General features: G+C 45.4%; 2 protein-coding genes across 7 annotated transcripts in view; one reads left to right on the top strand and one right to left on the bottom strand.

The window, feature by feature from the left end:
* The window catches only part of PLEKHH1 (pleckstrin homology, MyTH4 and FERM domain containing H1), a 74,880-nt gene extending 62,568 nt beyond the window's left edge, over positions 1-12,312 (top strand). For 3 of the 6 annotated variants that reach the window (XM_053603287.1, XM_053603286.1, XM_053603285.1), the window contains 12 exons: positions 1,006-1,118; positions 1,738-1,914; positions 2,223-2,320; positions 2,807-2,984; positions 3,886-4,041; positions 5,084-5,184; positions 6,466-6,607; positions 7,934-8,076; positions 8,186-8,315; positions 9,882-9,968; positions 10,261-10,407; positions 11,923-12,312. In XM_053603287.1, coding sequence (XP_053459262.1) covers positions 1,006-1,118; positions 1,738-1,914; positions 2,223-2,320; positions 2,807-2,984; positions 3,886-4,041; positions 5,084-5,184; positions 6,466-6,607; positions 7,934-8,076; positions 8,186-8,315; positions 9,882-9,968; positions 10,261-10,407; positions 11,923-12,084 — 1,634 coding nt within the window. In that variant the 3' untranslated portion in view covers positions 12,085-12,312. Of the gene's footprint in view, positions 1-1,005; positions 1,119-1,737; positions 1,915-2,222; positions 2,321-2,806; positions 2,985-3,885; positions 4,042-5,083; positions 5,205-6,465; positions 6,608-7,933; positions 8,077-8,185; positions 8,316-9,881; positions 9,969-10,260; positions 10,408-11,922 lie in introns of those variants that run through there. The other 3 variants (XM_053603288.1, XM_053603289.1, XM_053603290.1) reach the window with 3 other exon arrangements.
* A 1,778-nt stretch (positions 12,313-14,090) lies between these two features.
* PIGH (phosphatidylinositol glycan anchor biosynthesis class H) lies at positions 14,091-24,834 on the bottom strand. Its single transcript, XM_053603294.1, has 4 exons — positions 24,567-24,834; positions 19,172-19,381; positions 18,638-18,721; positions 14,091-16,093 (listed from the first exon to the last, which is right to left on the bottom strand). The coding sequence occupies exons 1-4, from the start codon at positions 24,744-24,746 to the stop codon at positions 16,001-16,003; spliced, it is 567 nt and encodes a 188-aa protein (XP_053459269.1). The 5' UTR covers positions 24,747-24,834; the 3' UTR covers positions 14,091-16,000.
* Between the last annotated feature and the right edge of the window lie 85 nt (positions 24,835-24,919).

Genomic DNA, 24,919 nt, shown 5'->3' with positions numbered 1-24,919 from the left:
GCTTTGCTGGCTGGGCAGAGGGTTGAGGAAAGAAGATAGCTGGTTAATGTATAGTTAAGAGTTTGTTAATAAATGAAACCTAAATTGGGATCAGGCTAACCTAAACCTGGGCTGCTTTTCTTTTTTTTGAGACAGTCTCAAGCTATCTCCCTGGGTAGAGTGATGTGACATCACAGCTCACAGCAACCTCCAACTCTTGGGCTTAAGTGATCCTCTTGCCTCAGCCTCCCAGGTAGCTAGGACTATAGGTGCCCGCCACAACACCTGGCTATTTTTTGGTTATAGTTGTCATTGCTGTTTGGTGGGCCCAGGCTGGATTCAAACGCGCCAGCTCCCATGTATGTGGCTAGTACCCGAGCTGCTTGAGCTACAGGTGCTGAGCTGCTTTTTTTTTCTTTTGAGACAGTGTTTCAAACTGTTGCCCTGGGTAGACTGCCAGGCATCATAGCTCACAGCAACCTCCACCTTGATCTCAAGAGATCCTCTTGCCTCAGTTTTTCTGCTTTTAGTAGAGATGGGGGGGGTCTCACTTTTGCTCAGGGTGGTCTTGAACTTGTGAGCTCAAGCAATCCGCCCACCTCAGCCTCCCAGAGTGCTGGGATTACAGGTGTGAGCCACTGTGTCCACCCTGGGGGGTTTATAATGTTACCAATTCTTGGAGACTTGAGGAACTAAGGTAGAACGCATCTCCCACACATCCTGTTACTACTGCTCCAAGGCTTCTTTGTCTTGGGCCTTTCAAACACTCCTCCATCTTCCCTGTACACATCCTCGCATCACTTATAGCTTTGCACTCACACCTGCAGCTCTGTGAGGAAGATGCTGGCCACCTTCCTCACAGCCATGCCGGGAGTGTGCTACTTTCGGTGCATACCTGCATACCCCACACCCTGTGGACGACAGGCCAACACAACCCTTCATCTTCTGCACAGACTGAAGTTGGGGGTGGGTGGGGGTGAGCACCTGCCGTGGTAACTGCTGCTGCTCTCTGCTGCTGTGCTTTAGACTCCCCCGTCTGGAGGCACCCCATTCTGTGCTACAGCAAAGACGGGCTGCATGCCTCCCTCACCACGCTGCCCTCCGAGGCCCTGCAGACGGAGGCCCTCAAGCTCTTTAAGGTAAAGTGCCAGGCCCACCATTTGACAGCACTCACACTGCCTGCGTGGGCTCTGCCAGAGGCAGCTTGAGCCCACCATGGTGATACTTGTGATACTTGGGTGGAGAAGACCCATGCAACTAAGGGTAGCCCAGAGAGGGATCTGGAGGAGGAGGGATAGAAACTCCTACAGGGTCCCCTTCCCTTCCATCATGGCAGGAATATAATCTTCTCACTGGGAGGAGGAAGCTCTGGGCTTGGGAAATGTCAGTGAAAACTCCCTCTCGAGGGGCTCCCCTCCTTATGTAGTTATGCAGGAAAGGGCAAGTTTATGATGCTTCTGGACCTGAGAGATTCTGACCTAATTTAGAATATTCTTTGTGCCTGTCTGTATTTTCTTCCTTTAAAAATGAATTTCTCTTGCTTATGTAATGGAAACATTAAAGGAAAGATTCTTTCAGTACGCACTGATGCTCTCAAGCAGTAACAGTACTCCCTCTTAGAAAGGGCAGTCTCCAGGGCATCCCTAGAGCCCTGAGGAATGCCCTAGGCTGTCCGCCTCTCCACTTACTATTCCATGCCAGAAAGGACAGTTACCCCGGGGCTGTGGTCCACCAGAGCTCACCATCATTCTCTCCCAGTCCTGCCAGCTCTTCATCAACGTGCCTGTGGAAGCCGCCTCTGTGGACTACCATGTGTCCCTGGCCCAGACGGCACTGCAGGTCTGCCTGGTCCACCCCGAGCTGCAGAGCGAGATCTACTGCCAGCTCATGAAGCAGACTAGCTGCCGCCCCCCTCCGAAGTACTCCCTCATGCAGGTGGGCAGACAGGAGCCATTGGCAAGGGCTGCCCATGTGTGAAAGACAGGAGCAGGTGGCTAGGCAGGCACACCCTGAGCCTAGTCAGAGGGCAGCCTGGGTGCTCGAAGATGCCTTGGTATGGCTGTGCTGTCCACACACCATTAGACTGGGGGCCTGCCACTCGGGGACAGCCATAGCCATTCTAGAACCCACGGCTGTCAAGGCTTTGGTTTGGGGAAAGAATGGTGAAGGCTCCACAGCTCAGGGCCATGAGGGAGGTGGTGCTGCAGACCCAGCACTCATCTCATGTGCCTGTGTCCCCACAGTGTTGGCAGCTCCTGGCTCTCTGTGCCCCACTTTTCCTGCCTCAGCATCACTTCCTCTGGTATGTCAAACAGCAGCTTCAACGCCATGCAGATCCCAGGTGAGTGAACCTGGCTGTTCCCTCTGCCACTTGAGCACCACCAACTGCAGCAGGAGTAAAAGGGACAAGGGGAGACTAGGACAGACCCAATCACTTCTACTTTCTGAGATTGCCCAGTGGTCAGGGAGACTTTACCCATCATTACGCACATGAATGGGCAAATGGTGATCTGGACGTGCTTAGGCTTCTCTGCATGCCAAGCCCTGTGTCCATGGATGTATCGTGGCAGCTCTCATGTGAAGCAACACTGCCCCCAAATTGTCCCCAAATGCTCATTCTCAATTGCCATGTCCCTTGACTTCTGGAAGAAAATATTCACACCAGCAGCCTGGTAGGTCTTGAATTAACACCTAGACCAGAGTCTTCAGGGTTTTTCCTCAAAACCTGCCCTAGCTAGTTTTGATCATGGCTAAGTCTGGGTATGGACCCAGGGTGCCAAGGTGGCATAGTCCCTAACAGTCCTGACTTCCTTTTCTTGCCTTTTAGAAATGAAACTGGCCAGTATGCCACCTACTGCCAGCGAGCAGTGGAACGGACCCTGCAGAGTGGGGAGCGGGAAGCCAGGCCATCGCGCATGGAGGTGGTGTCCATCTTGCTGCGCAACCCCTTCCACCACTCCTTGCCCTTCAGCATCCCTGTGCACTTCGCTAACGGGACTTACCTGGTGAGGAGGCTGGGCGTGCTCCTTGCCGCGGGCCTTCTCATATCCCTGTCCCAGAGAATACCTCTGGGCCAGATGGGTGCTAAGTCTGCTTAGGCTTGCTATATTCTTCTTTTTTTAATCATTCAGCCCAAAATGTTATTGGGATTTGTGAGTGGGACTCGGGTGGTTAGTGCCAGTATGTAGAGCAGCGGTTCTCAACCTGTGGGTCACAACCCACAGGAACTATATTAATGCGTTGCAGAATTAGGAAGGTTGAGAACCACTGAGGTAGAGAGAAAGGAGCTTGAATCACAAGGGATTCACTAGTGTCCCAGAAGTAGATCTCGAGCCCACTGCATAAACAGCAAAGCTGAGACACTGACCAAAAAAGTGGCATAAGAAAGGGCCCCCAGGCTCCGTGCCTGTAGCTTAGTGGCTAGGGCACCAGCCACATACACCAGAGCTGGCAGGTTCAAATCCAGTCCAGGCCTTCCAAACAATGACAACTACAACCAAAAAATAGTCGGGTGTTGTAGCAGGTGCCTACTGTAGTCCCAGCTAATTGGGAGCCTGAAGCAAGAGAATCCCTTAAGCCCAAGAGTTTGAGGTTCCTGTGAGCTATGACACCACGGCACTCTACCCAGGGCAACATAGTGAGACTCTGTCTCAAAAAAAAAAAAGAAAAAGAAAAGAAAGGGCTCCCAAAATACTGGTAAAGGAGGGGCTGAGCTCACACCCAAACCCATTTCCAGTGGCAGGCTCACCCCCATCATGCACTGGCCCTCTGCATGTGAACATGGAAACTGACTTATTTTGGCCTCTTGCATTCGCCCTTGCTCCTTTCCACCTGCTGTGCTCACACCCCCTCCTCCCACACCTCTCAGGAAGTTTGCCCTGGGACAGATCACCTCTCCCTCCACAGGTGGTTGGTTTTGATGGCTCCTCCACAGTTGACGAGTTCCTCCAGCGGCTAAACCAGGAGACAGGCATGAGAAAGCCATCCCACTCTGGTTTTGCCCTCTTCACCGACGATCCTTCTGGCAGGGACCTAGAACACTGCCTGCAGGGGAGTGTAAAGGTGACAGCCTCCCCACTAAGTCAGTTAAGCCCTTCCTACGTCATCTCCCGGCTCAGGGATATTGGTGGTTGGAAAGAGCCCATTGACCTGTTTAGTCGCTTGTTTGGTGCTGAGCCCAGGGTGCTGCCTGGATCATCATTCTTGTATCATCCTAAAATGTACCTGGGCAAGCAGAGGAAAGCTGAGCTGTTGTGTGGAAACAGCTGTTTCTTGTCTCTGGAAACAAGATCTGCACACACTTCCTCCCTCAAGTGGCTGTGCAGCATCCAGGGGGAAAGCTTCTTAGCTCAGCATGTAGACGGGGAGGCCCCAACGAGGTGCTGCCCGTTACATCTGCCCACTCACAGGCAGACAACTGTGTTCCCAGACCCACTGGGCGTCATGTACTCCAGCACCTTGCTTCCACCCTTTCCACTGGGGCCTTGCAACACCTGTAAGGGGTAGGTCCTTGGGGTACCCCTGCAAGTAAAGGCCCTTGAATGGGATTCAATACCAATCTCTATTATGGCTTAGGGTTACTGCCATGGCAGGTATCAAGTGTTTGTGAGAACCTACTACAGCGTGTGATGAGTCTCTGTATTTGGCTCTTGTCTGCTTTAAGGCAAAAGGGAAAAGACTTCTATCGTCTATAAACATTGCCTGGAAAAGCCGTGCCATGTATCTTCTTTGTATAAATCTGGGCATCTGGGCTTCTTTGATACACAGTAGGTCTCTGGCATATTTGTTAAGGAAAACGGCAGACAATGGGATGGAAATGGAGCCAGTGATATAAGACCATGGTTTCCAACTGGGGACTCTGTCGCCTCTGGGAAGGCCCCTCAGCTGTGGAGGTGGTAGGGGCCGAATTCCTGGCTTTGCTGCTCACCACGCCCATGGTTCTGTCTGTGAGCGAGTCTCAGGTTTGGGGAGCACCTCAGGTCAGCCTTCTGGTGGGAGGACCTCATCCAGCTTTGCTCTTCTGCTTTCCCCAAGTCTTGCCCTGGCTGGACCATGTTTTCCGCATCAGGGGCTTTTCTGACTTTCCCCTTTTTGCCTCTTCAAGATCTGTGATGCCATCTCCAAATGGGAACAAGCCCTGAAGGAACTGCACCCTGGGAAGTCTGAGGGCGGGACACGTGTCGTGAAGTTGATGTACAAGAACAGGTCCTGAGCACTACGTGAGAGTGGGTCCAAACACAAGGGCTGCTCCTCAACTAAGTGGCCTGTCCAGGCCCACAGATACAACACTGCCTGGTGGTCACTAGCTGGGCCAGGCTGGCTCTGCTCTGGATCCTCTGTGAGACCCAGGGCAGCTCAGGCTGTCAGCCTTTCTTGTGCTGTGTGTACATGTGCGCACATGCACACACACCCCAACATCATGAGATGGCTGTGTGTGTTACTTATGATAGAGTGAAGTTTTGTATGATCATCAGATACTTAAGGCTAAAGAATAAATAGCTCCTATACCTTGGTGGTGCCTGTAGTTCAGTGGGTAGGGCACTAGCCACATACACCGAGGTCAGTGGTTTGAACCTGGCTCGGGCAGCTAAAACAATAACTGCAACAACAACAAATAGCCGGGCATGTGGCAGGCACCTGTAGTCCCAGCTACTTGGTAGGCTAAGGCAAGAGAATTACTTAAGCTCAAGAGTTGGAGGTTGCTGTGAGCTGTGATGCCACTGCACTCTACCAAGGGTGAAAGCTTGAGACTCTGTCTTAAGAAAAAAATAAAAAATAAAATAGCCCTATACCAATTCCAGGAAATACAAAAGTAGACATCCTGACTTTCTATCAACTTGAATTAAGAACATCCCATGCCAGGGCAGCACCTGTGGTTCAGTGGGTAGGGCACCAGCCCCATATATAGAGGGTGGTGGGTTCAGACCCAGCCCTGGCCAAACTGCAACAAAAAAATAGCTGGGCATTGTGGTGGGCACCTGTGGTCCCAGCTACTTGGGAGGCTGAGGCAGGAGAATCGCCTAAGCCCAAGAGTTGGAGGTTGCTGTGAGCCGTGTGATGCCATGGCACTCTACCTAGGGCGACAAAATGAGACTCTGTCTCTACGAAAAAAGAAAAAAAAGAAAAGAAAATCCCATCCCAGTATGTCTTCAGACAAACATTTTCCATTAATCTCTTGGAATCTCAACTCCTGCAGTCTCCTCGTAACATATAGTTCCAGGGACTAGCTTCTGCTCACCAAATCCAGTAAGTCTTAATGGTATATTCAGAATTAACCGTGTCTTCCTGTTGGGATGAGATCTGCATGGCCTTGCATCTACTCAGTGTCATACTTGGTGACACGTTTCTGGAGACAATACAAAACAGCTTCATAAGTAGTATAAAAAGAGTAGCTTCTCTTTTTGGAAATCAAGATAACAGATCCAGAGAAAACCCATCTCCGGGACTGAAGCTGAGTCCTAGCTTCTCTCACTCTCTTCTCTTCAGGCTGTACTTCCGCAGTCAAGTCAAAGGGGAGATGGACCGAGAGCGGCTTCTTCTCGCCTCCCAAACTAGCGGAGAGATAGCGGCAGGGAGGTTTCCTGTCAACAAGGAACTGGCTCTTGAGATGGCTGCTCTGATGGCCCAGGTAAGGATCTGTTCAAAAAGCAGGAAGGCAGGCTGCCATCTTAGGGCTGAGACAAGAGGTTCTACAGATCCTCTGGCACCCGGGAGAGCGTGACCTTGCCATCTGTGGTATGGAGTACAGCTGACTCCTCCTCACTGCAGACAGGGGCTACCTGCACACAATGCTGGGCTTGAAATCCAGAGACCTGGATTTGACTCCTAGCCACCTTCTAACTGCAAGATCTTAGCCCCGTCACTTCACTTATCTATGCTTTAGTTTCCTTCTCTGTTTTTATTTATTTTATTTGGCTCATGACTATAATTTATTATACTGCAAGGTTGTTTCCTGTTTGCGGCTGTTTTAAATAAAACTTCTCTGAACATTCATGTACAAATCAGGGTTATGGACACATGCTTTTATTTCTCCAGGTGTAGGGTGGTTAAATCACATGATAGATGTGGGGTTAACTTCTTAAAAGAATTGCTGAATTTGTTTTCCAAAGTGGTTGTATCATTTTATATACCCAACAGCAGTGTAGGAGAGTTCCAATTGCTCTGAATCCTCACCAAATCTTTCTAAGGTCAGCATTTTAAATTTTAAATATTCTAACAGATAAATAGTGCTATCTCAATGTGGTTTTGATTTTCATTTCCTTAACAATTAATGGTGAAGAGCATTTTTTATGTGATTATTTAACATTTGTGTATCTTCTTTGACGAAATCTCCGCTGAAATATTTTGCTCATTTTTATTATTGAATCATAGCTGTGTACATTAACATGGGGTACAATGTACTGGTTTTATATACAATTTGAAATACTTTCATCTAACTGGTTAACATAGTCTTCACGGTATTTTCTTAGTTACTGTGTTAAGACATTTATATTCTACATTTAGTAAATTTCACATGTACCTTTGTGTCTTTATTTATTGAAGCTCAGAGGGCTTAAATAATTTTGATTCAGGTGTTTGACTCTAAGGGGTAGATTTGGAACACTCTATTAAACTCTAAGATACGTAGCATCTTCAATCCTATATCCTGTATCTTTGTGCTGGAAGCTAGAATTTCCATGTTTTCCCTTCTCTGCCACTAATTATGTCTTTGGAAAAGGCATATCCTCTGAGCTACAAAATGAAAGTTGGTCTAGAATGATCTCTAATATTCTAGGACCCTTAGGTTGTTTTTCTAATGTCTATAAAACTTGAGGTAAAGGATTTGTCCACAAGTGTTTTTGACATCTGTTCACATTCCACCAATTAAGTAATGGCTTATTTCACCCCTCCAACAGCACCCACCAGCCCCATCCACCTCCAAATTCTTGACTGGTCTCATGGGCTTCTACCACAGGTAGAATATGGGGACCTGGAGAAACCTGCCCTGCCAGGCCCCGGAGGCACACCGTCTGCCAAAGTCCAGCACCTCCTCCAACAAGTCCTGGACAGGTTCTACCCAAGGCGCTACAGACACGGGGCCCCCCCAGAACAGCTGAGGTAGGTGGGCTACAAGGTCTGGTGGCGTGGCCCTGGGGGGAGGCTCGGAGCTGGAATAAAACATGCTGGCACTTCACTGGTACCTTTTCTCTCCATCTGCCCAAACCAGGCACCTGGCAGACATGCTGACCACAAAGTGGGCAGCACTACAAGGCTGCTCCCCTCCTGAGTGCATCCGCATCTACCTGACCGTGGCCCGGAAATGGCCTTTCTTTGGTGCTAAGCTCTTTGCTGCTCAGGTAAGTGCTAGGGGAACCAGTGGCCCACACACTCAGGAACATGCTGAGTGTCTTCTAGAGCTGCATTCCGTGTGCTCACGCTGCGCCAGGCCAGTCTGCGGCCCTCACTGCAGACACTGGCAATGCCAGGGGTCACTCTCTCTCTACCCTTTCTGGCCTAGTCCAGAATTCCAGGTCCAAAGCAGAGTTTATTCCTTGCTCATCATCTTCATCTTCCCTCTACTGACTTCTCAGTGCTACTCCTGAAAGAAAAGATAGATTAACAAATTCACACGTAAGAATTCAGACTTCAGGAACTCCTAAGAACGCTTTCATTTTTAAAAAGTCTGAAAGATGGAACACTGTGTAACCTAAACAAATACACCTCCCCTGGTGTGGCATGGCACACAGGGGAATCATGCCACTCAGGTACTGGTGAAAGCTAGGTAACCAGAGTAATTTCAGTAAGAACTTTTCTTCACTGGGTATCTGGTGTACATGAATTTTGTAGATAATCACAGGCAGTTTCCTGTACTCAAAGCTAGATGGTGATCCTGTCACTAAAGCTACTGATGAGAAAAATGGACATTCACTTATTTGTTCAATAAATAGTTGTTGAGCTAGCTCCTGGTATTTCAATGCTGGTTGCTTGAGGTTGTGAGAAGTAAATCAGACACAGTCCTTGCCTTCACAGAGCTTCCCATCTAGTGGAGGAGATACACATTCATCAAATAATCACATGCATATTCATTCTCTCTCTATATACATGTGTATATATATAATTTTTTTTAATAAGCTGTCACAAGTACAGTGAAGGAAGAGTACAAGGCTGTCATAAAGACGTAAAATGAAGACCCACTTGGTCTTGGAGGTAGTGGGAGGTTGGGAAAAGCTTCTGGAGAAGGTGACATGTTCATCTGTCTTCCTCTTGAGTAGGTGAGATAGATCTTCTGGATTACCTACTGTAGCCTGGCCACTGAAAATTAGTCATTGCAGGAAACATCCATTAAGTGGTCACTTTCTTACTGGCAGGGCTAAAGACTGTAAGATTGTATTTCTTTTATTTTTCTCTAGTAGAGATGGAGTCTCTTTTAATTTTGCTCAGGTTGGTGCCAAACTCCTGAGCACAAGTGATCCTCCCACTTTGGCATCCCAAAGTGCTAGGATTACAGGCATGAGCCACCGCACCCTGCCAAGATGGCATTGCTGCTTTCACATTTCTTTTACAGTCCCTAGGAAACTGGTTGAGGCCATGTGCATGTCAGCCAGGAGACTCTGGGTGGAATACTATATTTCTGAGAACTGGGAAAAAGCCTATTCCCTATGCCCATGACCAAGCAGGCAGGGGTGGCCTATGTTCGAGGCACAGAGCTTCCATCTAGTTTACTGCGGCAGCATGGGTTCTAGGCATGCCACAAGTCATCCTCTCCACCCTTGGGATGACCCCCAAGGCCATATACCTTCTGCCCTGTCTGTTTACAGTAAATACGATCTTCAGATCCCTGGATTTGCTTCTCTCTCATAAAGTTTTTTAGTTCCAGATCTCTTGCTATGGATATGTCTGATAGGATTTTCCTGTTTTCCCAGCCTGCCCCTATGGTTTCCAAAGAAAACTCTCTGGTGTGGATTGCAGTGAATGAAGATGGCGTCAGCATCCTGGACCACAACACTATGGTATGGGAGGATAAGGGCTGTCTCCTTGACCCCTCCTCCTCCTGAACACTTGTCTTTTCTTCTCCTCTCTAGAATCAAAGGCCTGAGATAAATCACTATGGTTCCCCTATCCCTACCCAAGTTGCTATCCTCTAGTCTAGACAAAGCTTGTGGACATTCAAGATGGTGATCTCCAAATTATGACACTTCAGAGTTCTCCCTTCTTGGTTAACACTACCTGTGCCTTGAGGAGACAGGGAATACTGGGGATAGGTGAAAAGTTTCCCCAGAGCTAACTGGCTCCCTTCCACAGCAAGTGCACATCACTTACCCCTACTCTTCAGTGACAACCTTTGGTGGCTGCAGGGATGACTTCATGCTTGTGATTAGATCCATTCCAGACCAGAGCTCTGGGAAAATCCACATTGAGAAGTTGATCTTCCAGATGGCTGCTCCCAAGGTGGGTCTGACAGCTGCTAAAATATTTTTCTCTGATCTAGTATGATATGGGGAGGGGGGAAGGCTAGGAGTTTAGAGGAAACTGGAGTTACGATAGTACTCTAGATGGGCCCTGCCCTAAATAAAATTATTTATATTTGGGATTCCCAAGGGTTCTGGAGGATTTGCATCTCAGTATCATTGTTGAACTATTAGGTAGAAGAACCATTTAGGAGGGAACTAACTTTTTTGAGACAAAGTCTTACTCCATGGCTATGGGTAGAGTGCTGTGGCATTACAGCTCACAGCAACCTTAAACTCTTGGGCTTGAGCAATCCTCTTACCTCACCCTCCCAAGTAGCTGGGACTATAGGTACCCACTATAATGCCTGACTGTTTTTAGAGACAGGATCTCATTCTTGCTCAGGTTGGTCTCAAACTCCAGAGCTCAAGCAATCCACCCACCCCCAGCTGGGAGGTGTGCACCACCTCCCCTGGCCAAAAAATGAACTGACTTTGGTCTAGCTAATATGGTGCTCTTCACTGTAATTCTCAGCAGTGCAGTCCTGACTGGGGTGCCCACCTGTTCTTCTCTTATCTGCAGCAGGCCCCAGGGTAGGGTGGCTTCCTCTATAAGATACACTCATCTTATCCCTGCGTTCTGCTGACCCAAAACTAGGTACAAAGTGGACAAAGTCTCCACAGTGCTCCTTCTTCCTTGTGGTCTTAAAGGCAGCAAAAGGATTTCTGCTGTAAGAACTGCGTTTCTGGGCGGCACCTGTGGCTCAGTGGGTAGGGCACCAGCCCCGTATACCAAGTGTGGTGTGTTCAAACCCGGCCCCGGCCAAACTGCAGCAAAAAAATAGCCAGGCGTTGTGGTGGACATCTGTAGTCCCAGCTACTTGGGAGGCTGAGGCAAGAGAATCGCTTAAACCAAGGAGTTGGAGGTTGCTGTGTTGCTGTGAGCTGTGCTGTAGATGCCACAGCACTCTACAAAGGGTGATAAAGTGAGACTGTCTCTACAAAACAAAACAAAACCGTGTTTCTTCTACTCAGTACAGGAAATGATGACCAGCAAAAATAACAATTACAAAGGCTCAAAAACTTCAGTTCTAATTTATTGTGTTTGACTCCCTTCTGAGAGTAACTGGAAACCCTGTTGTTCTCCACTTTAACCCTCAAGTTTGCCAAATCTCCTCCTTTTATTGCCACCCTGCTAAAGGAGAGGATATCCAGATCCATTACCCAAGAAAGTTCCCTTCCCTGACTGTAGCACTAACCAGAGCATATCATTGGTCCTCTTCTTCTCGGGAGGGTACTGTGCATCTCAGAGGATTTCCGGACCAATGTCCATTTCACTAGGCCTGTGAATCTCACAGTAAAGATGCCCTTTGGATAGTTTCTCCTGGGTAGGTATTTTAAGACATTAAAATAACCAAGACCTAGGAAAGTTATATACCCAATAGCTAATAAGTGAGAAAGTTAGGATTCAAGCCAAGGCTAGTTCAATTCCTTCACTTCTCTGACCTCTCCTTAGATTGCAGAAGCTACCTTCATCATGGCCAGCTACATGAACCACTGCTCTGCGACTGTGAACCCATCTACCAACCCACCTATAGCCCATCAGCTATGGGACATGGAGGGACAACAGCGCCTTGCTTCAGTTCCCCATGCTACAAAGGGGCCAACATTGCTGTGAATATTTCTCTTCCTTTCCCCCACTGTGGGGGAATCAGGGATCAGACTGTACCTCTGGGATCAGACTGTATATCCTGGGGTACAATACTACTGTGATGGGTCTAACAGCCCCCTCCCCTGTTAGTTCTGTGGAATGTGTACTTCATTGTCTGTGAAACCTTGACCATCTAGGTACCTTACAATGTTTCCGGGCCCAACTTTTAAAAATCCAGACCCAATGTAAAAACCACTTACTCTTTTTTTTTTTCTTAAGAATAATGACCCTGGGGGGGTGGCGCCTGTGGCTCAAAGAAGTAGGGCGCCAGCCCCGTATAACAGAGGTAGTGGGTTCAAGCCCGGCCCTGGCCAAAAACTATAAAAAAGAATAATGACTCTGGATGCTACCAGATTCTTGACATAGACAGGGATGGTCTTCTGTTACTGAGGGTATCAGTGCTGTAATTGGGGCTTTCTGCACTGATGCTCTCAAGTAAGCTAATATTTTTTATGTGTATATGGTCCTTGTAGAGATTTATACTTGAAGTTTTCAATATCCTTGAACAGAATACGAGTAAAATTTCTAATTCACCTGAACTCTGACAAAAGTGTAGAACTCACTAAAACTGAACTTCCTTTCCCAAGTAGAAAAGGTGTTGGCACGACCGGAGAAAAAGGAATAGACTCACTTTTCTCTTTTATTGGTTCGTAGGCATTTGCAATGTCCCTTCTGGGGCAGCAGCTCTTATCTTTGCAGGACAACACACTATCCCTAAGTGTGCTAAGATTCAAGTTCTTTTCCCTCACACTGGATTATAAGCCAAACCCAGTACTAGTGTCTAAGCAAGGACACGGAGGTGATGTGACCTCTCCCCATCTCATTCTAACAACTGGACGGGGATCAGTGAAGACTGTGCTTACTACTGTAGGACATAGTGGTCATTATTTGTTTCCCCGTTCTTTGGAAAACCAAGCAAATGCACTCTGCTTTTTGCTGCTGTCAGACCAACCAAGTTGAGTCAGGAACACAGAAGCTGCCCCAGCTCATAGGCCTGGATGTGCTCCTACAGACTTCTAGCAAACTTCACTAGGAATTAATTTGAGGGTGGGGGCACATAATGTGTTATCTGTTCTAGCCAAGGTGTCCTCAAACTTTTTAAACAGGGGGCCAGTTCACTGTCCCTCAGACCGTTGGAGGGCTGGACTATAGTTAAAAGAAAAAACTATGAACAAATTCCTATGCACACTGCGCATATCTTATTTTGAAGTAAAAAAACAAAACAAGGACAAATACAATCACACTGCCTCATGTGGCCCGCGGGCTGTAGTTTGAGGACCCCTGAACCTAAGAGCATTTACCTTTCACCTTCCTGATAACACCACAATCACCCTCAGACTTGAGTACAGAGATGATCTCTCTCTATGCCATCCCCAAACAGGAGAAAACAAAACGAAAGAGTTCATACTCTGATTTTCCAACCTCAGAGAAACTGAGTTTTATTTCAAAGCTCTAAGATAGCCTTACCATTTGTCAGTAAAGTGCTGAAAACTGTGTGGATTTAGCAGTAGCACCCCAAAACCAAGCCTTTAACCCCAACAATGTGTGTGTTGCTCACATCACAAAAACTGCAAGGCTGTGACTAGTCTGAACACCTCAGCTGCTATGAGCTTCTCTTCTCTCACCCTTTAAAACTCGATAAGCATGACCGAGAGTAAATATGTATATTCAGGCCTAGTAATGTTTTCTCAGTCTCCCTTACTGATTTGGGAGTTGTGGCTCTCCTCTACTCATAAGCAAAAACTAGCTAAGGAAAACTGTGCATTGGGTTAAATTCAAAGGTCAGTCTAATTCATCTCCAGTTGCTCATCAGCGTAAGTACAACTGGGTTTCATTGTTTCTTAGCAATATATATATATATATATATTTTTTTTTTTTTTTTTTTGTGGTTTTTGGCCGGGGCTGGGTTTGAACCTGCCACCTCCGGCATATGGGACCAGCACCCTACTCCTTGAGCCACAGGCGCTGCCCAGCAATATATTTTCTTTAGGTTAGCTATATGTGTCTTCCTTCTTGTTAAAGAGAGCAGATAATATTGAAAATAGCTACCTAATAAAAGCAGTTTGTAACTTCCCTTAAAAAAAAAAAAAGTGAAGATTAAGGCCAAGATCGGTGGCTCATGCCTATAATCCCAGCACTCTGGGAGGCTGAGGCAGGAGGATCCCTTGAGCTCAGGAGTTTGAGGCCGGACAGGCAAAGCCCAGGTGGGGGGAAGGGGGCACAGTTCGGGCCACTGATCCAATAGGTAAATATCATGGAGGGTGATGAGAGCCAGGTTCTCAACCTTGGACAGGACAATTAAGAGAAAACCAGATTGAAGTCTGGGGCAATGATTGGAGTTATTGATATGAACTCAGGGTGGCAAACTTTACCAGCTAATAATGCCTGTTGTCTTAATTTATGTCTTAGAAAAGATAAATGAGCATCCTTTTCAAAAAAAACTTGATAAGCATGGCTCGGTGCCCATAGCTCAATGGTTAGGGCCCCAGCAATATACACTGAGGCAGGCGGGTTCGAACCTGGCCCGGGCCTGCCAAACAACAATGACAACTGCAACAACAAAACAGCTGGGTGTTGTGGTGAGCGCCTGTGGTCCCAGCTACCTGGGAGGCTGAGGCAAGAGAATCACTTAAGCCCAAGAGTTTGAGGTCGCTGTGAGCTGTGATGCCACAGCACTCTACTGAGGGTGACATAGTGAGACTCTGTCTCAAAAAAAAAAAAAAGACTTGATAAGCATGATGAAGAAAGCACGTCAGTGTCTGCCTTTTTAAAATGAACTTGACTCTGTAAAGCAGATAGTTTCACAGCCATTTCTGTACCTATCTTTCACCTCAGGATTTGGGGATCTAACTAGACATTTCTACCTCAAATAAGTCACATGTACCACAGGCTCCTAGACAATTCCCACAGGGCTGGTGTAAAACAGATTACAGCTCTGGTCTTTAACATCTTGAGTGTCTCTAAGGACAATAAGGATAATACGTATTATCTACCCAGGGAGTTCTAAAGAAAGCCAGAATTCCAAAGAAGAGTAAGCAAAAACGAAGCTGTGCTCATACTGAATTTGGGGGTCAAATAATTTTCCCCACCCTCCTTCCCAACCTTTAGGAATTTTCCCTTAAGTTTATTAATATTATACAGAAGAAACTGCTTTAGAAACAAAGGCTTCTATAGTTTGTTTATTTATTCTTCTTTAACATGGAAGTCCCATGTCTGAAGACCAAAGTCAAATTTCTTTCTGGCCTTTTGTCTCATCCCTCTTGGCAAAAAGCAGCTTTTAAACAATAGAAAATGCTGAGTAACAGAAAAGTATTTATGAGCTTTGTCTGTCAATAAAAAGCATCTGTCTGTGAACCAGGTAATTATTGTGTGTTTTGGAAGATCTTTTATTAAGAGTCATCATAAATTAACCCTGTACAGAACACAGGAGCCATGTGGACAAGTACTGCTAACGAGTACCGGAAGGGCTTCACTTTTTTTTTTTTCCTTAACTTTATACAGGGATACTATACAATTGGAAATTATACTTTTCTCAAGAGATTTGGTATCAGTTTCCCCCGTCTAACTCAACATATCAACACAAAGTAAACTTGAATATGCTTAGGAATCTCACAAAGTGCTGTTTGCCAAAATTACTTTTGACATGTCAACATTCTTAAGGTCTCTCTCCCGTTGGAAAAGTGGGCAGAACCTTACAGGGGGAATGCTATAATACAAAGAAACATTGAGTTAGATTTCCAGTCACCTGCTCTGTGGCTCTGAGATCCACTACGTCCTAGGGCTGTGTCCAGCGGACGGTTCAGAATACAGAAATTAAGCCAGCCACTGGGGCTTAGCAGTCATCTTCCATGGAAGACAATACCGGCTTTCTGAATGCTGGGACTCATGGACTTGTTGATGTATCTTTCTGGTGTGCCAGGATCTCCTGGCAGCTCCTGTACACTTCAATCAAGCAATCCAGCCGGGGCTTGGCACTCTGAATTCCAAAGGGGAGAAATAAAGAGTCAAGGTGAACATAAGACAGTGCTCATGGTGCTGTATATATGTACAACCTCAATCTCTCACCCACATCAAGTAGTCTCAGTGGTACAGGGGTGAGCTCAGAGAGGTAAGAAGTTCAGGTCTCAGAGGACCTTGTTGGGAAGAGTCCCAGTTAGGCCCATAGCCCAGCCTGTGAATTGTGCAAAGCAAGAGATCAAAAGACAGCTTTTTAATCTATCTAAATTTCAGGACCTCCATCACTAAGAGCAAGCAAGATGAAAAACAAGGATTGACCCTCATGAGAAATGCTGCAAGTTGTAAAATTAGTCCTCAGAGATAAAGGTAGTTTAATACATAAATATTGAAAAATATTTTGTACAAGTAAATGTAACACGACCAAAATTAACAAAAAAGGTACAAAATGGGGAAAAACAGATGTGGTAAGTATATTTAATAAACATTTGTGGGGGCGGCGCCTGTGGCTCAAGGAGTAGGGCACTGGTCCCATATGCCGGAGGTGGCGGGTTCAAACCCAGCCCCAGCCAAAAAAACACACACACACAAAAAAAATAAACATTTGACACCCAAAATATATGAAGAATTATTAAAAATATATAAAGAATTATTACTAATGTATAATACCTACTTCAGATTCTATTTGGCTAATAGAAAAGATGGATAATTTAAAATAAAAGGAAACATTAATAGATAACAAGGAAATATGAAAATTCTATCATTTAAAGAGATACAAATTTAATAACTTTAAAATGCCTTAACCTACATAGTAAACTAAAAAACAGCTAAATCCATTATTAGCCAAAACTGTACAAAAACAAGTACAAATTCTCAAAAGTATGGTAAAGTTGTTCAATCTCTGAAGGCCAATCTCATACAATAAAAATCTATAAAACTACTTATAAACATTAATAAAATAATTTTGAAGGATAATGCAAAATAAATTTTTTATCTTAGCTGTCTTAAATCCTTTGACAAAGGAAGAGCAGTGAGGCAGGGTTAACTGTACAAATATGTACATATCTACCTAGAAAATAATTTATTATATTTGTATAAACGTTTTTTGTAAGAGCAAAATAAAAAATGACCTGAGCATGATTTAAAAAGCTAGCAACATGGCTCGATAGCCGTAGCATAATGGTTACAGTGCTAGCCATGTGCATCAAGGCTGGCAGGTTCAAGCCTGGCCCAGGTCAGCAAACAACAATGACAACTACAAGCAAAAAATAGCCAAGCGGGCGGTGCCTGTGGTTCAGTGAGTAGGGCGCCAGCTCCATATACCGAGGGTGGTGGGTTCAAACCCCGCTCTGGCCAAACTGCAACAAAAAAAACAGCCGAGCATTGTGGTGGGCACCTGTGGTCTCAGCTACTCGGGAGGCTGAGGCAAGAGAATCACTTAAGCCTTAGAGCTGGAGGTTGCTGTGAGCTGTGACACTACAGCACTCTACCCAGGGCAACATAATGAGGCTCTGTCTGAAAAAAAAAAAAAAAAGCTAACAAAAGAGTGGCTAAATAAACTTGATATTTCAATATGATGGAATGCAATTTATTTAAGATAATAAGTATAATGGCTGTTATACAAAATATGCATATTAAATGATTTTAAAAGACAATAGTGTTTAGTTTTAGTAACAGATCAATAACATCTAAGTAAAAAATCGTTCATTAGTAGACTGATAGAGTCAAAGTAGATAAAAGATGACTTAAAGGTAGAAGTTTCTAAATATTTGATTATTTTATTCTAAAATCTGCATTAACTGACTCGGCACCCAGAGCTCAGTGGTTAGGGCACCAGCCACATATACTGGGGCTGGCAGGTTCAAACCCAGCCAAGCCAGCTAAACCACAATGATAATAACAACAAAAAAATAGCCAGGTGTTGTGGCAAGTGCCTGTAGTAGTCCCAGCTACTTGGGAGGCTGAGGCAAGAGAATCGCTTAAGCCCAAGAGTTTGAGGTTCCTGTGAGCTGTGACCACTACAGCACCCTACCGAGGGCGATATAGTGAGACTCTGTCTCAAAAATTAAATGAAATAAAATATAAAATCTGCATTAGCTCCTAATTTTTTTTTTTTTGTAGAGACAGAGTCTCACTTTACTGCCCTCGGTAGAGTGCCGTGGCGTCACATGGCTCACAGCAACCTCCAGCTCTTGGGCTTATGTGATTCTCTTGCCTCAGCCTCCCGAGCAGCTGGGACCATAGGCGCCCGCCACAACACCCGGCTATTTTTTTGTTGCAGTTCGGCCGGGGCTGGGTTTGAACCCACCACCCTCGGTATATGGGGCCGGCGCCCTACTCACTGAGCCACAGGTGCCGCCCAGCTCCTAATAGTTTTGAAAGCCTTTATTTGCCTCAGAGAGGAATTTATGAAATAACTAAAATCCTAATTCTCACTAAAGATAGCTATCAGGTATCTCCAATACAAACAACATAAGTTTACATTCCTACTGACCAGAAGTGGCAGTTGATATTTAGGAGGAGGAAAAGGCAGATTTCGTTAAAGAAAGGTAGTTTCTATGCTCACCTGGAAGAGAGGTACTACTTGGGATATCCCATGTGGTTCCACTGGATCTTTCAATAAAATGCAGAGGTAGTAAATCACCTTCTGCTGTAAGAAGAAAAAATCCAAATAGCAGGGGTCTAAGTGAAACTTCTTTTCCTTCAAGGTAAGGTACAACACTTTTCCATAAATAGTTATGTCTGAGAAGTAGAACATATAACAGCTTTTGAAAGTGGGGGAGAAGTACATTCTTTCTTTAAATGGACAAAAGACCAAAAACAAAAAAAAGAAAGTGAAACAAACCAGAGATGATTCTGAAGATAAAGTTGAAGTGCTGACTCCCTATCCATGAAAACCTGCGACATCTCTTTAAAAATAAAGGAATTGATCTATACAAGTTTCACTTCTATAGTTTACAGATATACCAGCCAAAAAGAAAATAACTATTGGAACAGAGGGCCCTCACTTTATGTACAGTGTTTAGCTCCTGGAACGCCCCATGAGTTAGCTACTTCCTCAGAGACCTGTAAAATTAATACTTACTTCTTAAATACCTACCATGTAAATAGCCTCATTAATGACAACATCCTCGACCTTGCCCATCTCTATAAAAGTGGTGCTTTCTTTGCCTGAAGCATAGGATGTAGTCATCTGGATGCCCAGGGAATCAATAATTAACAGAGTCTCCTGATCAATCTTCACAAAATGGAGGTAACCAAGGAGGCCTAAGAGGGTGATGAAGATGGCAGCAGAGAGGATCATGCTGTTCTGAAGAGAGCCAGACACAGGCAGTAAGATTACCAAGTGGTCCACCACATATATCTGTGCTTTATAACAGGTCATCTCTAGGCAATAAGGAAAAAAGCCTTTGTTCTGTTTTGAGTTGAACAGATGAGAAGAACATTTCATGACTTACCGTTCTGTTAATAATAAAGATCCCTGCCTGCAGTCCCAGCTACTAGGGGGGCTGAGGTAGGAGCATCACTTGAGCCCTAGATTGGAGGTTGCAGTGAGCGATGATGATGCCACTGCACTCTAGCCCGGATGACAGTGAGACCCTGTCTCAAAAATAAACAAATAAGGGGCAGTGCCTATGGCTCAGTTAGTAAGGTGCCAGCCCCATATACCAAGGGTGGCAGGTTTGAACCTGGCTCCAGCCAAACTGCAACAAAAAAAATAGCCGAGCATTGTGGCAGGTGCCTGTAGTCCCAGCCACTTGGGAGGCTGAGGCAAGAGAATCACCTAAGCCCAAGAGCTGGAGGTTGCTGTGAGCTGTGACGCCACAGCACTCTACTGAGGGCAACAAAGACTCTGTCTCAAAAAAAATAAATAAATGAATAAACAAATAAATAAAATAAAGGGCCTTATCACTTAAGGTTCTTCCAGATCCTCTGTTACTTGTAGCTGCCAGTGACTAAATGATGTATGTGTTAAAGGCTCAAAAAATGACATCTATAATTTACATCCTTGACACTAAGACAAATTTAGAGCAGTGGTTCTCAACCTTCCTAATGCTGCAACCCTTTAATACAGTTCCTATGGGTCATGACCCACAGGTTGAGAACCGCTGATCTAGAACATTTTTTTTTTTTTTTTTTTGTAGAGACAGAGTCTCACTGTACTGCCCTCGGGTAGAGTGCCGTGGCGTCACAGGGCTCACAGCAACCTCTAACTCCTGGGCTTAAGCGATTCTCTTGCCTCAGCCTCCCAAGCAGCTGGGACTACAGGCACCCGCCACAACGCCCGGCTATTTTTTTGTTGCAGTTTGGCCGGGGCTGGGTTTGAACCCGCCACCCTCAGCATATGGGGCCGGCGCCCTACTCACTGAGCCACAGGCGCCGCCCTGATCTAGAACATTTTAACATTCTGAAGTTGAAACATGTTCTTCTATTGGTGTTTTTCTCATGTAGCATTGTTTTCTCTTCTTTTCCCCCCAGAAGACATTACTTTTTCCCAGAAGGGTGGTAAAGAAAAAAAGACATTGATGACCTAGAATGAAGGAAATTCAGTAATTCTGGACTGCATTCCTTGAGGGCAGGAAGTGTTTTATTCTTTGTACTGACAAAACAGGGCAACGCCGTGGCTCAGTGAGTAGGGCACCAGCCCCCTACACCAAGGGTGGTGGGTTCAAACCCGGCCCTGGCCAAACTGCAACAACAACAACAAAAAAAAAAATTTGTACTGACAAAACACCCTCCTTAACCTAATCCTAGTCAGGCTCCTTGAAGTTCTGTAGGCCCCAACCCGTGGCTCTTTGTTGAGACAGTGTTGCCCACTCAGTCGCAGCAAGAATCCTACAGTCTGTTTAGGGAGAACTTCCAACCCTTGCTATATGATGTCCCTGGCCTGCTTCTAGCAAGACTCCTATCATGTCAGTTTAGCCAGAATCCCACTTTACCACTGATTTTCCTTTTATTAATTAATTAATTTTCCAACCACTGACTCCCATCATGCTCCTTGGCTATAAATCCCCTCCTGTCCATGCTGTATTTGGAATTTAGGAAGTATTTTGAATTCTATACTGAAGTATCTTTTCTCCTATTGTAGTAGTTCCTGAAAATCTGTTTTTACTACTTTACTGCCTAGCTCTGGTTTTGACAATACCTTTCTTTCTACTTCTTTACACCTAACCAACAATAAGATTCACTTTTTGTCTGGTCCACCTTGAGCAAAAAATGATTGTTTTAAGTTTTTTTTTTGTTTTGTTTTGTTTTGTTTTTTTAAACAGGATCATAGAAAGAAAGGAAAAAAAAGAATATGAGCCAGAGACCAACAAAATCTAATATTTACTATTTGGCCTTCTAAAGAAAACATTTGCTGATATCTGTGCTAAATAGCTATTTGTTCATTGATGAACCAAGGCTTCAGTGCTGAGTTTCTTATGATCCAGAAAAACTGACTTTGAGTTAATCAACTGCCTCATATGGTACAGTGTCTTGTACATAATCTGAACTAAGTAAACATTATGGAAGAATGGAAAGAAATAAAATTCAGTCCTGGTCCTTATAGATTTATTACAGGCAAGATTAATACATAGAAAGTATGGCTCGGCGCCTGTGGCTCAAGCGGCTAAGGCACTAGCCACATACACCTGAGCTGGCAGTTCGAATCCAGCCCAGGCCGGCCAAACAACAATGATGGCTACAACCGAAAAATAGCCAAGTGTTGTGGCGGGTGCCTGTAATCCCAGCTACTTGGGAGGCAGAGGTGGGAGAATCGCTTGAGCCCAGGAGTAGGAGGTTGCTGTGAGCTGTAATGCTACGACACTCTACCCAGGGTGACAGCTTGAGGCTGCCTAAAAAAAACAACATAGAAAGTATTCTGCTTATTGTACCCTCAATGAATCCCCAACAATAAAAAAAAAAAAAAGAAAGTATTCTGGATGATACTATGATACTGACTTTAAGTGCCAAAGGAAAAATTAAATAAAAGAGAGAAAGAAAAGATACCATGACTTCCAAGGAAAGAAGATTTAATTTGTGCAGAGGAGGTGCTAGTTACTGATGGATGAACTTAGTCAAAAAGAAAAGGGGAAGGCTTGCCACCCGTAACATAGTGGCCAGCCACATTCACTGGGTTCAAACCTGGCCCGGGCCAGCTAAACAACAATGACAACTGCAACAAAAAACAGCCAGGCATTGTGGTGGGTGCCTGTAGACCCAGCTACTTGGGAGTCTGAGGCAAGAGAATCATTTAAGCCCAAGAGTTTGAGGATGCTGTGAGCCGGGATGCCATGGTATGTACTCTACCAAGGGCAATATAATGAGACTCTGTCTCATTAAAAAAAAAAAAAAGAAGAAAAGAAAAGAAAAGGGGAAGAACATTCCAGGTTAGGTTGGAATAAATAAGATAAAAACCCGGAACCTTTAACAGAACTGTGGTCCAAGTCTGGTGGCTTACATCTGTAAATATAGTGCTTTGTGAGGCCAAGGAAGGAGAACAGCTTGAGGCAGGAGTTTAAGACTAGCCTGAGCAAGAGCAAGACCTCTTCTCTACAAAAAATAGAGAAACTGACATGTTGGTACACACTTATAGTCCCAGCTACTCAGACAGGAGAACTGCATGAGCTCGGAAGTTGAGAGGTCGAATGAGCTATTAAGGATGCCACTCCACTGTAGCCTGGGCAATTGAGTAAAACCCTGTTTCAAACAAACAAAAAATAATAGATTTTTTTAATAGATTAGGGTTTAGCCCATGTTTGAATGACTCTTTGCAATCAGATTTCTTCCCACTCCAGATATTTATTACTCTTGGGAGTAGTTTTGAATAGGAGGAAAGATAAATTTTGATACACAGAACCCTCAGGAGGTGTTGCAGGAGAGTTCAAAGGATGATGAGGTCACTGAGTTCTGGGCACTTGATGGGGTAAGTGGGGTACACCAGGATGAGAGGGATAAAGACAGAACTGAACTGGCATGAAAATGAACTTCTAGGGCAGTGCCTATGGCTCAAAGGGGCAGGGCGCCGGCCCCATATGCCGGAAGTGGTGGGTTCAAACCCAGCCCCGGCCAAAAACTGCAAAAAAAGTCAATCTTTGGGGCAGCACCTGTGGCTCAAAGGAGTCGGGCGCTGGACCCATGGACCGGAGGTGGCAGGTTCAAACCTGGTCCCTGGCCAAAAACTGCAAAAAAAAAAAAAAAATGAACTTCTACTTGAAAATTTTGCCTAAAATCAGCTATACTATGATATAAAGTACAAGGAAGGGTTTCAGGGTCAGATAGCCTGGTCTTGAAGGCAGGATCTGCCACTTTATAACTCTGGGACTTTGAATAAGTTATTACTCTTTCTGAGCCTTGGTTTTCTGTAGGAGAGAGTAAGGAATTCAGTACAGCACTTGACATATGTAGTAAATATCTATTCCCTCCTCCTCATATGACTATGTACAATGCTAGAATTCAGGCTAGTATTATAATAAACTTCAACTATATTACAAATTAAGTATAAGGAAGCTGTCAAGTCAACTTAATCATTTTAACTGATTTATCAACAAATTTTTAGATACAATTTTGTATTAATTAGGCAGTCTTAATTCTGAATATGTCAATGTTAAATCAACATGCTCTGAAATATGCTTTGATAGCAAAAAAACTAATGGATGAAGTAATGGAAGCAATATTCAAATTACAAAAATTAAAAGAACAGCCCTGCTGTATTGAGCTCTGGTCAGAGCACTCCTCGCATAACATATACAATTCAGGCTCTACATATGGAACTAGAACTCATCCTGAAAAGGGCAACTGGGACAATTCTATTTAAGGGCTGTCACAAAGTTGCTGCATTTGACCAGTGAAGCTGATATAGCAGATATTAAATCCATTTTAGAGTTATGAAAACTAAGGGTCGGAGACAGTAGGAATGAGTCAGGAAATTGAGCACAGAAACCACGGATGTCAGAAACTTCATAATTCTTCAGAAAATACTTGAAATTGGGGAAGGGCCTAGGAGGAGGGTGGGTTGGTTCAATTGCCTTGGTAAACAGAGATTAGGAAGAACTATAACATATCTATACATATGCACGCACACACCTGTTGAATCAAAGACAATCTGTGGAAGAGTATGTAAGGTAGTGTTAGCAGTAATATCTCTGAGACGCAGAAGTGATGAAGGAGACCCACCAAACAAATCTTTGAACTCTTCGAATTAAATAACCGATGGTGCACTAAACACAGCACACGGTAGTAAATATTTTAGACTGTCGTGCAAGAATTGGATGTATGCTGAACGTAGCAGCAGCCAGGAGAAGGAGAACATACGGCACAAACTTCACTAAATGTAATGAAAAGAGCTGTCCAGCAGCCGAATGGCGTCCCCAGCACCAGGGAGTTCCTGCTCTCAGGTCCTACCACTGTAGCAGCGTCCAACTAAAGGTCCAGACATCACCCAAGACCCAAAAGACCCTTGCGAAGCCGAACCCCCAGCCTCCAAGCTCAGGAAGGGGCCGACCAGCCATTACCTCGCAGAGCGTGAAGACTCCGTAGGCCGCCAGCCACACGGTGCAGGTGACAGCAGTGAGCGAACGCAGGGAGAGTCGAGGGCAGCTGAGGCAGAACTCCCGGCAGGACGGGGAGTAGTAGCGGTGCTGCAGGGCAAGGCGGCCGCCGTAGATATCCGAGAAGCTCTGTTCCTCCTCCATGACCCGCTCGCGCGTACCCGGGAGCCACCGCGCCTCTGCCGGCCACGCCGCGCTAGCCCACCCGCGCGGACTCGCCGGCTCTATACCCGCTTCCGGGGGCGGGGTTAGCTCCGCCCCGCCCCGCGTTCTGCGCAGCTGCAGTTGTGTGCCGAGAGCCGACCTGCGACCCCGAG

Source organism: Nycticebus coucang, chromosome 9 (genome assembly GCF_027406575.1).
Source record: "Nycticebus coucang isolate mNycCou1 chromosome 9, mNycCou1.pri, whole genome shotgun sequence".
Classification (NCBI taxonomy): domain Eukaryota; kingdom Metazoa; phylum Chordata; class Mammalia; order Primates; family Lorisidae; genus Nycticebus; species Nycticebus coucang.
The sequence above is the reverse complement of the archived record's forward strand: the minus strand, read 5'-3'. Positions and strand labels throughout refer to the sequence as shown.